The sequence below is a fragment of the Phocoena sinus genome, chromosome 5 (assembly GCF_008692025.1).
Source record: "Phocoena sinus isolate mPhoSin1 chromosome 5, mPhoSin1.pri, whole genome shotgun sequence".
Taxonomy (NCBI): Eukaryota; Metazoa; Chordata; class Mammalia; order Artiodactyla; family Phocoenidae; genus Phocoena; species Phocoena sinus.
Genome location: NC_045767.1, coordinates 57,463,124 through 57,477,844, shown reverse-complemented (window position 1 = coordinate 57,477,844; position 14,721 = coordinate 57,463,124). Strand labels below are relative to the sequence as shown.

The window sequence follows — 14,721 nt, the reverse complement described above, 5'->3', positions numbered from 1 at the left end:
TGGCAGAAAGTTAGACTATGCTATATCCACTTGAAATGTGTTATCAGGAAGCAGCCAGTTTCTGATCCTTCTGGAATGCATATACCAAATGTCTGCTGCTTTCATGAGACTGACACATAGGGGAGAAAAAGTCCTTGCTGATCTGTCTTTTAACAGCTAGACACAGAGAGAAGAAGAAAGATTAGAGACTAAGGTCCCCTTCAGCTGCGGCTGAGATAGAATTTTCACTGACAAAAATGGGAAGTGGCAATTAAAAAACAGGCTGAGCTGTACCTGATCTCAGAACTCCAATCTCTTAAAATCGGAAATGTTCATTTTTCCCCAAACATCTAAGGATAGAGTCTAGAAAGATATTCATTTTTAATCACATTAATTTTAACTTCTCATTAGAAATTCACAAAAAGCAGCATAAGATAGGTTATTATAGAGGTATTAACATCCACAAAAATATAGAGTAGCCAACTTTTTCATAAAAAGTGTAAAAATTACTGAAACGCATGGTCTAATAAAAATCTGTAGTTGGCTTCGTTTTTTTTCAGATGCTCAGATGCTAAACTGTGATATGAACTTAAAATATAACTTTCTCATGTTTTCATCAGCAATGCTCTGCGTTCCCAAAAATGCAGAGCCACTTCTGAGGCCTACATTTTCCACAGTCACAATTGTTAGTCAATATATTTCATCTAAAAAGTAGTTTCAAATAGGCAAAACTGAGCATTTTCAGTGGTTGTTTGTTTTTTCCACTCCAATATGCTTACTTAACCAATAACTATGTTTAAAATGAAAGCCACTGGCTTCCTTTATAGTAAATATGATCCAATTCAATTCAGCAAGTATTTATTTTGTTTATATTTCACACAGTCAAATCTTATCATCCAATAAATGCAGCACTATTTTCTGCCTAATGAAGGACTTTGAAAATAAAGCCCTAATCATATAGAATAGATCTTTATTAAATACTTGCAAAGAATAACAACAACTTATTTATGGATTGGTTGTCATAATCAGCATTACCCTTAGTTTTTATGATAACCTGACATAGTTCTCATTCTTAAGCTTCACAATTTTTAAGCTACTAATAATGAGAAAAAACTGTATTCCCTTATGATTGTGGATAAAATGATCTCCAAAAATTGTTCTTTAACCTTTTGGAAACTTTCGTCATTGGATCATGACAAAGGTTTGATTTCAGCTTTCACAATTTCCTTTCACTTGTCTATGCCTGAAAGAATTACAGAGCTCCCAGATTTGAACTCTAGCAGATCAGAAACTGATGCATTTTCCCTGGAGAACCCGGACCTGCACAATTTTTCTGAATTTCACACCAGAGCATATGGAGAATACTGAGGGTTTGTCATTACACTTTTCTGTAAGGTGCCTTTTATTTCATTTTTGTCGGTGATTCTGAGTTTATTTTGGCCCATGAACATATCAGTTAACAGCCACCTCACTCTATTCATGTCAATTATAAAAACAACACTAAGAAAATTAATAATTACCAGCGTTTACTGAGCTTTTGTTATGTCATACTCACTTTGCCTGGCTAAATCTCATTTAATCATCGCAACTAATTTATGAGATAGATACTGTTTTTAACTTCATATTACATATGAAGAAATGGAAGCAGAGAGATGTTATTTGTTCAAAGGTCACATCATTTATGTGTGTGAACCATGTTTCAAACTCAGGCTGCCTGGATTCCAGACCCTGAACTCTTAACCACGGTGATAGTCCATCACTTAGCATATGGCATTGTAATAATTAGCCTGTGTGGCTGGAATTCCCATTAAACTGGGAGCTCTCCTGATTCAAAGAATGCAGCTGCCATTTTCCTCAGTCCACCCAGATTCCAGCAGCAAAGTTTTCATTTAAAAAAAAAAATTGATGCAAATAGTCCATATTTATATTAATATATTTTAAGCATGCAAAGCAAGTAAGTTAGAGAAATTTTTCTTCCCTGTATACAGTATTTAGAACAGACCTTTTTATCACAGATTCCACCTTTATATAATATTTCAGTGAGCTAGAACTTTTGAATACCTTTCACATCTAAGTCATGCATTCTGAATTGGCCTCACTCAGGCTAATAGATATGTGATCTAGGGAACCACAAAATTTACCTCTGCACCCCCAAATAGTTCCAGAACCTATCTTGAACCCCCATCTTTAATAGTGTTTGGCATGAAGGCTCTGTGGCCCACCTGTTGAGTGCAGCCTCAGAAACCAGACTGGCAGAGCTCAATGCTCAGCACTACCTCCTGCTAATTCTGTAGCTTTGCAAATTTACCAAAACCCTCTGTTCCTCATTTTCCTCATCTGTAAAATGGGTGTCATGACAATAATAGTATCTACCTCATGAGGTTGATATAAATATTAAATAGTGCAATTAATATATCATCTACACAGAGTTGACTCTCGGTAACCTAAGTTTAAAAAATTATCAGAGAAATATGAAAATCTGTTCAGCTAAATTATATTTACCAAAACAGAGAGGTAGAATAATAGCAGTTAAAAAAATAACAAGAACTAAAACCAAAAGCATGCATTTTAATTCCCAATAATATTTTAATTTTCTTTTATATCTTGGCAAAAGTTTTACCCATGTGCATCCAATCTGATGAATTCTGGACATGACTTTTCAATTGGTAATTCTCATTCATGGTTGCTCCACTGCTCTATATAGCCGTTTCTCGAGCCAAGTGCAGTCTCCCCTTGCTCTCCCACTTTTTTTCCCAAATGGATAGAGGCACGAGGCAAGGGTAGAAGTTTTATTTAGAAATAGTGGGACTTAGGAGAAGCTTGGTAGGTGGAAGCCTGCAAGTCTCCTATCTAAATTTCTAATCTTGTAAAACAAAGACTAAATTGACAACATTAAATTTTATTATCAAAATCAGTTCCATAAATGGCCAGAAATTCACCTAAATGAAAAAAAAATTCAGTGTGACCAATTCTCTAAATATGTATCCCTGAAGATTATCCATGCCATCTTTGTGATATTGAAAGTGACACTATTTTGCAAGTCAGTATACTGCAATGAAAAAAAAATCCAAATGATACGTATGATTTCATTTTGCTTCCCACTGTTTCTCTGACCTTTCCCAGTTGGAGTAGTAGCAGGAAACTAAAATAAAAGTACTGTTTTTCTGTGTGAGGCACTTTGTGACTAAAAATTAATCGTGAAATTATAACAGCTGCAAGACTCCTCTGCCTGTTGCTTCTCCTATGCAGAGAATTACTATTAGATGAAAGAGCCTACAGCAATAAACATCAGGGGCTAGTGTTTCCTTCTCCTCTGAACCCAACCAGGCTGATCCAAGTACAGAAATGCCTTTGAAGTTACGGGGACCTTCATGTGCTGATCAATCCTTGGGGGGTAAAGAGCAAGAAAAACTGGTTCTAGCACTTTAATATATTCTGCCAGGGAATGCATTCAACTCAGGGTAGTCCAAAAACATTTCCTCTGTTACAAATTGAGTGATTTTGTACTTGGGTGCTGCTTGGTTCAATTAACTTAGAGGGAAGTATTGATCCCCGACGTGATTATTTGTACCTCAGTACATATTTCTATTAAGTCAAACTAAGGTTGGAGCAGCAAAAAATATAAATTCATATTTTTCCTTGGCCCTAAGGCGTATGTTGAGATTTGGGTCAGTTTTAGTGGAAAATAGCATATGATTCTCTAAATATGGATGATCAGTATTGATTATTGATATAATCAGTGTCCCATAGCACACTGTTAATATTTCTAAGTTATCAAAACCTAAGAATTAAGTTTACTTATCAAGAGTTAAGAATTTAAATGATCTTAAAATTGATAGTGCAGTCCAAACCCATCATTTGTGGATGAGAAATCTAAGCACCTGAAAACTCAAAAAATGTATCCTTTGAGGTCTGGCTGTTTAACAGCAGGGTAAAATTTGGCATCAAGACTCCTGACCCCATTCAGGGTGCTTTTCTCCAAACATTCTCTAATTTATCTCTGTCAAACCTTTCCTCTTTATCTTAAGTAGCTAAGCTCTTCACTTTCGAATTGTAAAGATGCAGAGAACGCGTAGTTTAAAAACCAGCAACATGAATATATTACACGTCCTATTATGTTTTAAGAGACTATTAAAATAAAAAAAAATACAGACATTTTATAAAGTAGCCTTTTTTATTATTTTGGTCACAGAAAAATATTCAATACAATAGAATTATACAGTTTGTAGACTTATAATTTATTATAATAGCATAAATAAAGACAAAAATCCCTGCAATAATATAGATAGGGTACCAGCTTCAGTTGATTGTCACGTAGAAAGAAAAGGTAAAAATTTCAACTATAAAATTAAAGGGTAAGATAAAGAGAAATGAATACAAATACCAGAGAACAATAGTTTCGAAATTATTATGGCACATGGTGACCTCAAAAAATATGTCAATCTGTTTTAAATACTTACTATCTTATCTATGTTAATATATGATCACTTGTTATATAATTCACACTGAAGAAAAACGGGGAAAAAACATATGTAACTTATTGGTAGATTAAAAAGTTATAGTTAGAACACAAATATTTCCCCAGTCTCATCTATTCTAAGAGAATCTGTGATTCACATCCTCTGTCACTGAGTGGAGACCTTAAGGAATATAGTATGACTTTCCAACTGTCTTCAAACTGATTTCACAAGAGCCTACCCTCATTATTTCCAGACAGTGGTACCATTTTAATTTAAATGGCTCAATTGCATTAAATATCATACTTAATTGGAGAACCTTTGCAGTAGTCATTCTATCTTCGGAATTGTTTCCTTTGTGAATAATAATTTTTAATAATGATCATGGCACATACAAAATGGCTTAAGACGGTTTACTCACCTCTTTACATTCTAGGTAACAAACCAAAGTGCAAATGTCAATCATTAAATTTTACCTCCTCCCACTTATACACACACACACAAATGCATACATATACACTCACACCCATACAAAAATTATACTTTATACAGTATCTTCAGTAGAGTAAGTAACTATAATGCAAAGAGGTGCTTCCTGCATGCAATTCATTTTTAACAAAATCTAAAAAGCCCTCCTCTGCATACATAAATGCATAGGACCACAAATTTTAAAAGCCAGTTTCCTATTAAATAATGGCCATACATTCCTTTAACACTTACAGAGTTTACCCTAAATTCAATCAGAAATTGTGTAAAATGTTTGTGAGATATATTGTGAGCTTCTACTTTTACACCATAATAAATTATGTTTCAACAAGTATCAGACTGACCTAAATTTTATTTTCTCTCATGTCCACTAGTTTCTCACTTTCCCTGATTGGCAGTAGTATTTCTTCTTTGTGCCTTATGAAATAGCCTTGAACAATCTAATTTTCGCGGAATTCAGTCCTGAGGTATATACTTCCATTTTCTTTGTTGATCTAGCACAGCCTCAGGTGATTTCTACATAATGCATCCAATTAGTTCAAGCAAGACAAATGAAATCACATCTATATTAATCTCCACCTTATTAACCATAAACAGTAACAGGATACAGATCTCCATTCTTTGCTTGAGTCCATTCAAGTGCAAACTGAAGGAAAGGGATTTTCTGTTATTTTTATACTCTTGAGTATGATGATATTTCATTCTGTTTCTCCACAGTAATTGATAAGATTGCAAAACCTCTCTCACATCCCTTCTTTATTCCGTATGAGAGCTTGATTTTCTTTTTCAGTTGGTTGCAAATTATAGTTTGATTCCTTTTTGCAGAGATTGTAATTTAAAGCCATTTTTGTTTTCTTCAAAATCAGAGCTTCATTTTAATCAGCTAGTGGTCCTGCCCCTTGGGAATCGATTTCTTTTTACACAAGACAAATCCAGGTCTATTAAGATCCAACACATTGAGTTGGAACATTACATGTATTTCACTTACGAGCACATACATTCATTTTACACGATTCCTCAATGTGGCCAGGGGGTTTCGTGGTCTGCACTGTATCCACCTATAAAAAATACAAAAATATATGTCTGCTTTACAGGGATGTGAGTAGGGTTTTGCTAGCCTAGTTCCAAAGTTTGGATGCACATCTTGGCTGATAATATTCTTTCCTTCTTTAAGATGTATTTGCAGTGGCCTTAACCTCTTTCAGAAGTCATGGAGACATAACTGTTCTAGCTACAATTAACAACCCTGGGGCACCTAGATCAATACTGCTGGCTAATCGCTTGGATGTTATCTCTGACAAGAGATATTTGCATGGTAAAAGAAACATTGAATTAATTGTTTTTCAGGCTTCAAGTATTTGAAGGCTATGAAATGTCACCCGGAGAGGGGCTGTCAGGAGAGGGGGTATTGCTGGCTTTATTTATACTATAAATACAAAGAAGAATGAAATGGTAATTCTGTTGTCACTGCTTTTACAATGTACTGTCCCTAAGATCTCTGGGAGGTGAGCTTGATCTGAATGTTCACACCCTTCAAAGTAGCTTTCTAGTCTCTAAATGCAATCATTAGATAGTTCACTGTCTACAAAAATCTGAGCAATTTACACACTATCAACAAATGGTCTGCTAATCTCTGGTCAAGGATGAATTACTCTCCCCTTCAAAGTCATGACCATAAGAAGGCAATGTTTTCCACAAATGAAAGTGACGATAATACTCCTTCAAAACGTTTTGGTGCTAATGTGAGTTTTAAATAGTGTTGAATATTTATCTCTCTGAACTTGAGCCTGACGAATAGGCTGATTTCTGCTCTGAGTGCCAAAAAGTACACAGAATATTGTTTCCAGTTTGATGGTGCAGTTGATGTCAGGAAAACCTTTAGTGAGTTTGAATATTGCCAAAAAGATAATGAATCACTTCCATAAAATAAAATAAAGGTGCTACAGTTCACTACCAAAAGAATTAGAATATTTTAAGAATTAAAAAATATATATATTGCACCTAATTTCCAATGTCACAGTGCATCAGCAAATGAGAGTCAAAGTTAAAAAGAAGTAAATGATTTCTTTCACTGAATAATCAACTAACTCACATTTGAAAATAAATGGTATAAGAAAAGGTAATGTCTAATTTAAAAATTGTTTATATTCAAGAGCATAAAGTGTTTAAAAATTGCTCTGACTGCAGATTATCCATATTAACTGTATAAAATTAAGCAGCTTTAAAATGTCTTAATTTATTAAATTATATTTTATCTTTTCTTAGAAATAAAAAGAACATTTTTTTTCTTTCTCTAGCAGGTCTAAAAGTTAACATAACTTGGGATATCTTATGGCCAATTACACACAGAGGACAAGTTTACCGAGGAATCTATGATAAGTGAGTGTTCATGATTTAAGTTGTAAGTTTAAGATGGACAAAGTTTATCTGATTTTACACAAACCAAACACTACACATCATTTAAAAACTGCTTATACAAAGGTGAAAGCTAAATATTTAAAAGTTTGAGATATTGTTTTTTATTCCCAAACCAACTACAGTGATGTAGCCATAATGCACACCTAGACTACATTAGATCTTCCTGTTAGGTACTGTGTGCGTGTGTGTGTGTGTGTGTGTGTGTGTGTGTGTGTGTGTATAAATGAATAACTTCACAAAAATAGTTGAATACTTGATAAATAGTTAAATAGTTAAATAATAAATAAATAATAAATAGTTAAATACTTGATAAGTGCTGTGGCTATAAATATGTGTATATATTTTTTCAATAAATGAATAAATAAGTAAAACAATAAAAACAGGAAATCAGAGGTGTCAAAGTGTTTAATTTTCTATTTTCAAGACCTTACATACTTTTAACTTAAAAGCATATCCAAGAATTAGAATGCATTTATGTAATATGGTCACCATACTGCCACTCAGCACAATGAAATCCTCTTATTAAAATGTTATTGAAAAATAGACCTCTCTCATTTCACAAATTAACTATGTAAAGGCAGGTTTCACATTTTTGTGGTTTTAAGTTTTGATGCACAGAACAAAAGCATCTGTGTAATAATATTCACCTGTCACTGAAGCCAAGAAAAATGGATTCTTTCCTCACCATTAAAGATTCATGTTTAAAAACAAAAGTGCATACCTCAAATCACTTATTGAGCTCAAGCAGAACTACTTAGGAATCATCATTCTGAAAACAATCATTGGTGAGGGTCAGGGTAGAAATGGATGTTACCAGGACGTGTTTGTTTTGATTTTAATCAGCTAATTAAAATGGCCCTGGAAACAATTTTCAGATCACTGCCACTGAGGAGATAGGCTCTAGACCAAACCAATCTTTCAGTGAGGTCCTATTCTGTTGATGATGTATAGACACAGCTTTTGTCTTCCCCTGTCAGCCGTTCTCCTCAATTTCTTCTATCTCCTAGGCAACAAGCCACACACACACACACACACACACACACACACACACGAGAGAGAGAGAGAGAGAGAGAGAGAGAGAGAGAGAGAGAGAGAGAGAGAGAGAGAGAGAGAGAGAGAGAGAGAGAGAGAGAGAGAGAGAGAGAGAGACAGTTAGACGAAACCAAGCCATTCCTGGAGCACGTTTTACCAGGCCATCTTTGTATCTCACTCAGTTTCCATTTCCTAACCAAAGAGACTGAAATAAGCTGGGAATTTAATTATCAAAACTTATCAATAAAAAGTTAACTTATAAAAGCTTTGTTCTTCTTTTCCAGACTTCCCTGGCCAACAACTGGTGACTAGTGCTAGGAGAGGGAAGCTAAATCATGCAGAGAACAGGAAAAGAATTCATGTATAGGTGTAAGAAACATGAACACTCACACAAAGGAATAGACACACCGTTAATAATTCTGAAAAAACTTCCAAACCATAAATAAGGAAATATATACATTTTGAAAGGAACATGTATCTAGTTTGTACTTATTTTTATTAGGTATGCTTCAAAACTAAATCACACACTTATGTAACTAGTAGAGATTAAGTACAAGGGTGTGTTGAATGTGTTTCCATATAATTGGCAATATGTAAAAGGATTCTATGACTATTCATTGTTTTTTTTCTCTGGCTGATGTTAAAATCTAGGGAAAAGTAAAAGGTATCATATAAAAAGTAGAGTCTATTCCATGACACAGAAAATCAAATTGATGGTAGTTTCTGCAATCTAGGGACAGGAAGTGGACATTCATATTTTAGAGCATAAATGCATGATATAGGAGCTGAGTCAGGGCAGAGCCACTATCAACATCGAAAGTTTATCTATTATTTTTTTTTAAATACTGGAAAATCATTTAAAATAGAAAGTGGGACAGAAGGTAAACATGGCATTTGATGAATGGAGAACTATGAGAACGACAATTCTGAATGGTATTATGGTGTTTTACTTCATTTTGATTTATATAAATGAGGTACGAAAACTCATAAATTATAATTATTAGTTAATATATCACCTGCATAGATGTTTATTATAAGATTGCACTTAATTATCTAACTTAAACTCACAAAGTCCTTGTGAAGTAGCTATTATAAGTTTGCTCATTTTACACATGAGGGAATTAAAGATCAGAGAGCTTAATCTCCTTATATAAAAATCACATACATAATGGGAGAATCGGGGCCCCAAACCAACTTTGGTTCTTGATCAAAGATTTTTTTCCTTTACATTATGTTTCCTCATAATTGTTTTTTAAATTTGACTTTGAATCTTTCAAAAATAAACAGCTAAGTTATAACTGCAAATGTCTCCATTTTTGCCATGGTTTAAGGAATAATAAGCAAAACTACACAAGTTTCCTATACTATTATAAATGAATGTGTTATGAAATTCAGTTCTAGAAGCCTATGTGTCTATCAGATTCAGAATTCTATCATAATTACTTAAATTTGTGAATAAATAAGAAGCAACTTCAACATATCTGCAAGTTGCCTAAACTGCCAAAAAAAAAAAAAAGAAAAGAAAAGAAAAAAGAAAGGAAAGGAACCAATAAGACAAATCCTATCCAATCAAAGAAAGGGAAGTTTATATCCATTTACATGTGTAAGAGTGCACACACACACAAAAGGGCCATTCATTAGAACTGTTTAATCTGCACTCTTTAGAAAAGAGGGCTTTTAGATTGTGAGTCAATCACTGAACTGGCCATGGAAGGAAAGGGGCTAGATAATATCATACCACTTCCTCATCATAGGTACTTTTCTCGGACTACAGATTACAAATGATTTGGGCCCTAACAAAAGCATCCCCTGGGTTGGATAGCCAAGCAATCAATATTGACTGGCTGACTGTTAGAATCATGGAATCTCAGAGTTAGAAAGAAGGTCAAAGGTTATAGAGTCCAATCATGTGAAAGGCATTGCAGGAGGCATCAGGGGAAATACAAAGCAACATAAGGCATAGTCCTGGTTCTGAAGAAATTATTTATACAAATATATACAGTTTACTAATATAAACAGATTACTAATCTTGAGGAGGAAAAGATAAGAGCCCAGGGCTTCCCTGATGGCGCAGTGGTTGAGAGTCCGCCTGCCGATGCAGGGGACACGGGTTCGTGCCCCGGTCCGGGAGGATCCCACATGCCGCGGAGCGGCTGGGCCCGTGAGCCACAACTACTGAGCCTGCGCGTCCGGAGCCTGTGCTCCGCAATGGGAGCGGCCGCCAACAGTGAGAGGCCCACGTACCGCCAAAAAAAAAAAAAAAAAAAAAAAAAAAAAAGATAAGAGCCCAGTAGATAAAATTACGAGAGCTCTGACGAGTGAGAAGAGACAGTGGTGAGGGGAGGAGGAAGAGGGCTCACGGACTAATTGAACCTAAGCTGGGTCTTAAAATAAAAGATAGGTAAGCTTGACATCTACAGAAATGAGGGAAAACTGCATTCTGAGAAGAGAGAAATTGTGTGAGGAATATGTGAGGTAAGTGAGGAGGCAGTGAGAGGATTTCCCTGCCTAAACCAGAGATTTCTCTAACTCCATTCAACTCCATCACGAGCTATTTTCTCTACTTAGCTCAAGTCTACATATAAAAGAAACCAATGTAATAATTAAAAACAACAACAAAACTGTCCTGAACATCCTAAATTAGAATTACACAGACAACTTAAGGTAACTGTCAAAAGCCAGAGAATGCAGAAAACAATTATTTGTTAAAACTAATGTAATTAAGTATTCAACGATTCCTGCTCTAGAACTTCCTGTACTTAAAGGTTAAATCATGTATGTCTTATATCACAATTTTATTTTTCTTGCTTTTTTTTAGAAATAATATTTTTTTTTTTTTTTTTTTTTTTTTATGCGTTACGCGGGCCTCTCACTGTTGTGGCCTCTCCCGTTGCGGAGGACAGGCTCCGGACGCGCAGGCTCAGCGGCCATGGCTCACGGGCCCAGCCGCTCCGCGGCATGTGGGATCCTCCCAGACCGGGGCACGAACCCGTGTCCCCTGCATCGGCAGGCAGACTCCCAACCACTGCGCCACCAGGGAAGCCCTAGAAATAATATTTTAAAGAAATACTCTCTCGAGAAATAGGGATCAATTCAAACAGAAGGCTAGGCACTAAACAAGCAAAAACATTAGACTGGATCCCAGCATCACAGTTCCAGCGACATTTGGTCAAAGTTGAGCATTAATGAATTTCCATCCTTAAAGCTGAGAATAAAAATGTAAAATGATGTAAACTTAAGCTGTCACCATTATCCTCTTCAGACCATAGTATTGTTCACCTTTGGAAACAAAAGCAGAACTAGCTGGTATTCATGTGCCAAAGCAATAAGCTGCGCCAAAGAAACAGAGACTAGATGTTAATGAGAAGATGAAATGAATACAGCAAACTCGGCTGTTCTTAAATGCCACTGAAATTGCAATCGTGTGTCTGAAAAATTGAGAGCTACTTGGGGAGCCTTAAACACCCACAGAGGGAAGTAGAAAGCAGTCAAAGTGTTTCCAGGTGATGGATAAACTTACTAAGAGTTTGATCCACTAACAAGGAAATGAAGTAAATATCCAATGAATTAACTGAGTCTTGAAAAAGTAAAGGTGAGATAGGACAGAATTACAAAATCCAACCAACCAGTTTCCTGCTTATGAAAGATAATGTTAAAAGTGTAAGAACTGGCACCATGAGTATGTGGTCCCTTGGTTTATAATAGATAAATTTCTAAGTTGAATATAATTATCTTTTGATATGATTTGTAGTTGACCAGCTTTAAAATCTTGCTTTCTGATCATTAGAAATTTCTAGAAATGTTTTTATAAATACTTTCGTGAATACTAAGTGGTGCTGATTTAAGGATTGATATGAGCATATTAAAATATTGACTTCTGGGACACAGAAAGACATTATATTAATAACTAATGCAGAAATACAACTCCAAAGATAAGGAACTCACTTGAAATCATCCTCTACAAAATTATACACTTTACCAGTGACAATACTGAGGCCCAGAGGGGTGACAAGACATATTGAATGTAACGCTACAGACCTAGGATTAAAACTAAATGTCTTCACTCCCAATTCAGTAGTTTATTTCTATTTAATTTATGGGAATTACATCTCAAAGAAATGGAAAACTGGGGGATGATATTATTTAAAGACCAAGTATCTCTAATTTCAGTACATTCCAGTTGTGAAATGCAGGGAAGATACACAAATTAGATAGACTTTCTTTTAAGTTATAGTGAACTTTGCATCAATAATGTCAGTGGGCTCATCAAAAACAACCAATGGCAATTATATGTCAAAAACCAAAACAAGATTCTTTGTAATAAAAATGTTTCTGCATGGACTAAGTTGCAGAATCTTTTTTTTATTTTGAAGAGCTTGAAAAATCATTAAGAAATTAATAGAAATTACTTCAAGCCAAGCTTTTTTATAGTTTTATTTCAAAATTTTGGGGGGTGGTCCCAATCAATATTGCATAGAACTTTTTTAACATGCCTTGTATGAAAAGGACTGTAAATCTCATACTTTAAAATAGGTCACAAGTCTTAAAGAGTTTAATCAAAAAGCAAAATGATGTTTTTTAACATAGAGAAGATTATTTGCTTCTTTTTTGCTCCTTTGTCTTATAAGTGCAATGTGATGTATTAGTTTAATTAAAGTCTACCAAATTATCATAAGGATTTTATGTGCTGCAAATAATTGGCTTTGTTCTCTGCTCACTTTTTCTTAATGGAAGCAGAACATTTTTTTACATGATACTTAGTGTAAGATACCAGAAAACTACAGGGAAGAAAGGCAAATGAGGTGCCTAATGAAGTGACCTTCCTCATCTTGGACATGAAATAAAACTAAGCCTACATTAATGCAATGAACATAAGTCAGTATTTTCAGAGAGTTAAGAGGATAGGTAATATTATGGCTCAGAGCCAAACCATACCAAGAATTCCTCCATACATAAAAATGACAACCCCATTAATATGAAAAGCTGATAGGCCCTAAAATGAAGTAAAATGTATAAATAGATCATGTTATAAGATTTTTTTATGGAAACCATAATGAATCAATCTTTTTCAAGGGACAGATTTAGATGATAATACGATAAAGCATATTACCAGGTATGCCTCTGATAAGTGACAATTTAAGCACATAAATGAACAGAGAATTAATGAATACAGCATATTAAATGAAAGTTGTTTCAGAAAGTAACAGTACTAACTAACATAACCACTCTTGCCAAAGGTGAGTTGGAACAAATTATAATTAAAATATACACTCATTTACAAAACACTGCTATCTCTAACAGTAGTGTAACAAAAAACTGAGAATAACCTATGAACATGAAATCAGTTAACTATTTTATGAAATGTGAAAGACAGAAATTACCAGTGACTTTCTTATAGTATAATTCCTAAAGTACGTTACAGAATACGTATAAGACATAAACGATAATCAGTAGTGATTCTTTTGTTAGGAAAAAATGTGATCACTACCATTTACCACTGTCCTGAAAGAAACATAATCAATATATTACAGACTTCCTGAAAATTTTTGAGCTTTTAATTCATCCTCTGAATTACTTTTTTAAAAAAATTTGTGCTTCTATTCCTGGCCTCATAACATGATAAGTGTTTTCAATTACGAATAACTAATATTCTATTGAGTGTTTATGAGATCTCAGGTCAACGCACGTGGTCCCTAGAAAGTAGATACTATCATTAAACCCATTTAACAAAGAAGGAAGTCAAGAACTGAGAAATTAACTTGCTCCATATCACAGTTCTAAAAACATGGCAGCATTGGAATTTTAGAGCCCAAGAAGTCTCATCTTTGTGTCTGTGCTTTTAACAAGACTACACTCTACTGCCTCTCCAATTAGTGATAAAATTTTTCTTAAAAGCAGGTTTTATCACACTTGCTATACCTTTTCAAATACTCAACATTTTTCGGGTAGAGAATATTATTGCATTTTTAATATGGCCAGAAAATGTGTAGCATCTGATCTTAGGTTTATTAAAACTCTCTCTCTCTCTCTCTCTCTGTCTCTCTGTCTCTCTGTCTCTCTCTCTCTCTCTCTCTCACACACACACACACACACACACATGCACACACACAATAATTACATTATTACATTTATGAAGAACATACGATAGGTGTACATAATGATATACTCAGATGGTGTTAAGCCAGGAGGTTTTTTTCCTTTTCCTCTCTTCTTAAAGGCACACTATGTACTTGTGAAATCGCATGACCTCAAAATGTGCCTAACTAACAGTTAAGCCAAGAAAAGGATAGTCTTCCCAACCCATGATACATGTTTTAAAAGTAATTCTCTCATCGGTTGTCTCTGAAGA

At 34.6% G+C, this 14,721-nt stretch overlaps 1 protein-coding gene across 4 annotated transcripts in view; it reads right to left on the bottom strand.

The window, feature by feature from the left end:
- The window catches only part of PCDH7 (protocadherin 7), a 410,607-nt gene that overhangs the window by 347,504 nt on the left and 48,382 nt on the right, over positions 1-14,721 (bottom strand). Inside the window, exon 2 of one of the 4 annotated variants that reach the window (XM_032632758.1) lies at positions 5,697-5,980. The exons of the other annotated variants lie outside the window; for them this stretch is intronic. Coding sequence (XP_032488649.1) covers positions 5,903-5,980 — 78 coding nt within the window. The 3' untranslated portion in view covers positions 5,697-5,902. Of the gene's footprint in view, positions 1-5,696; positions 5,981-14,721 lie in introns of those variants that run through there. 4 annotated transcript variants of the gene reach the window in all.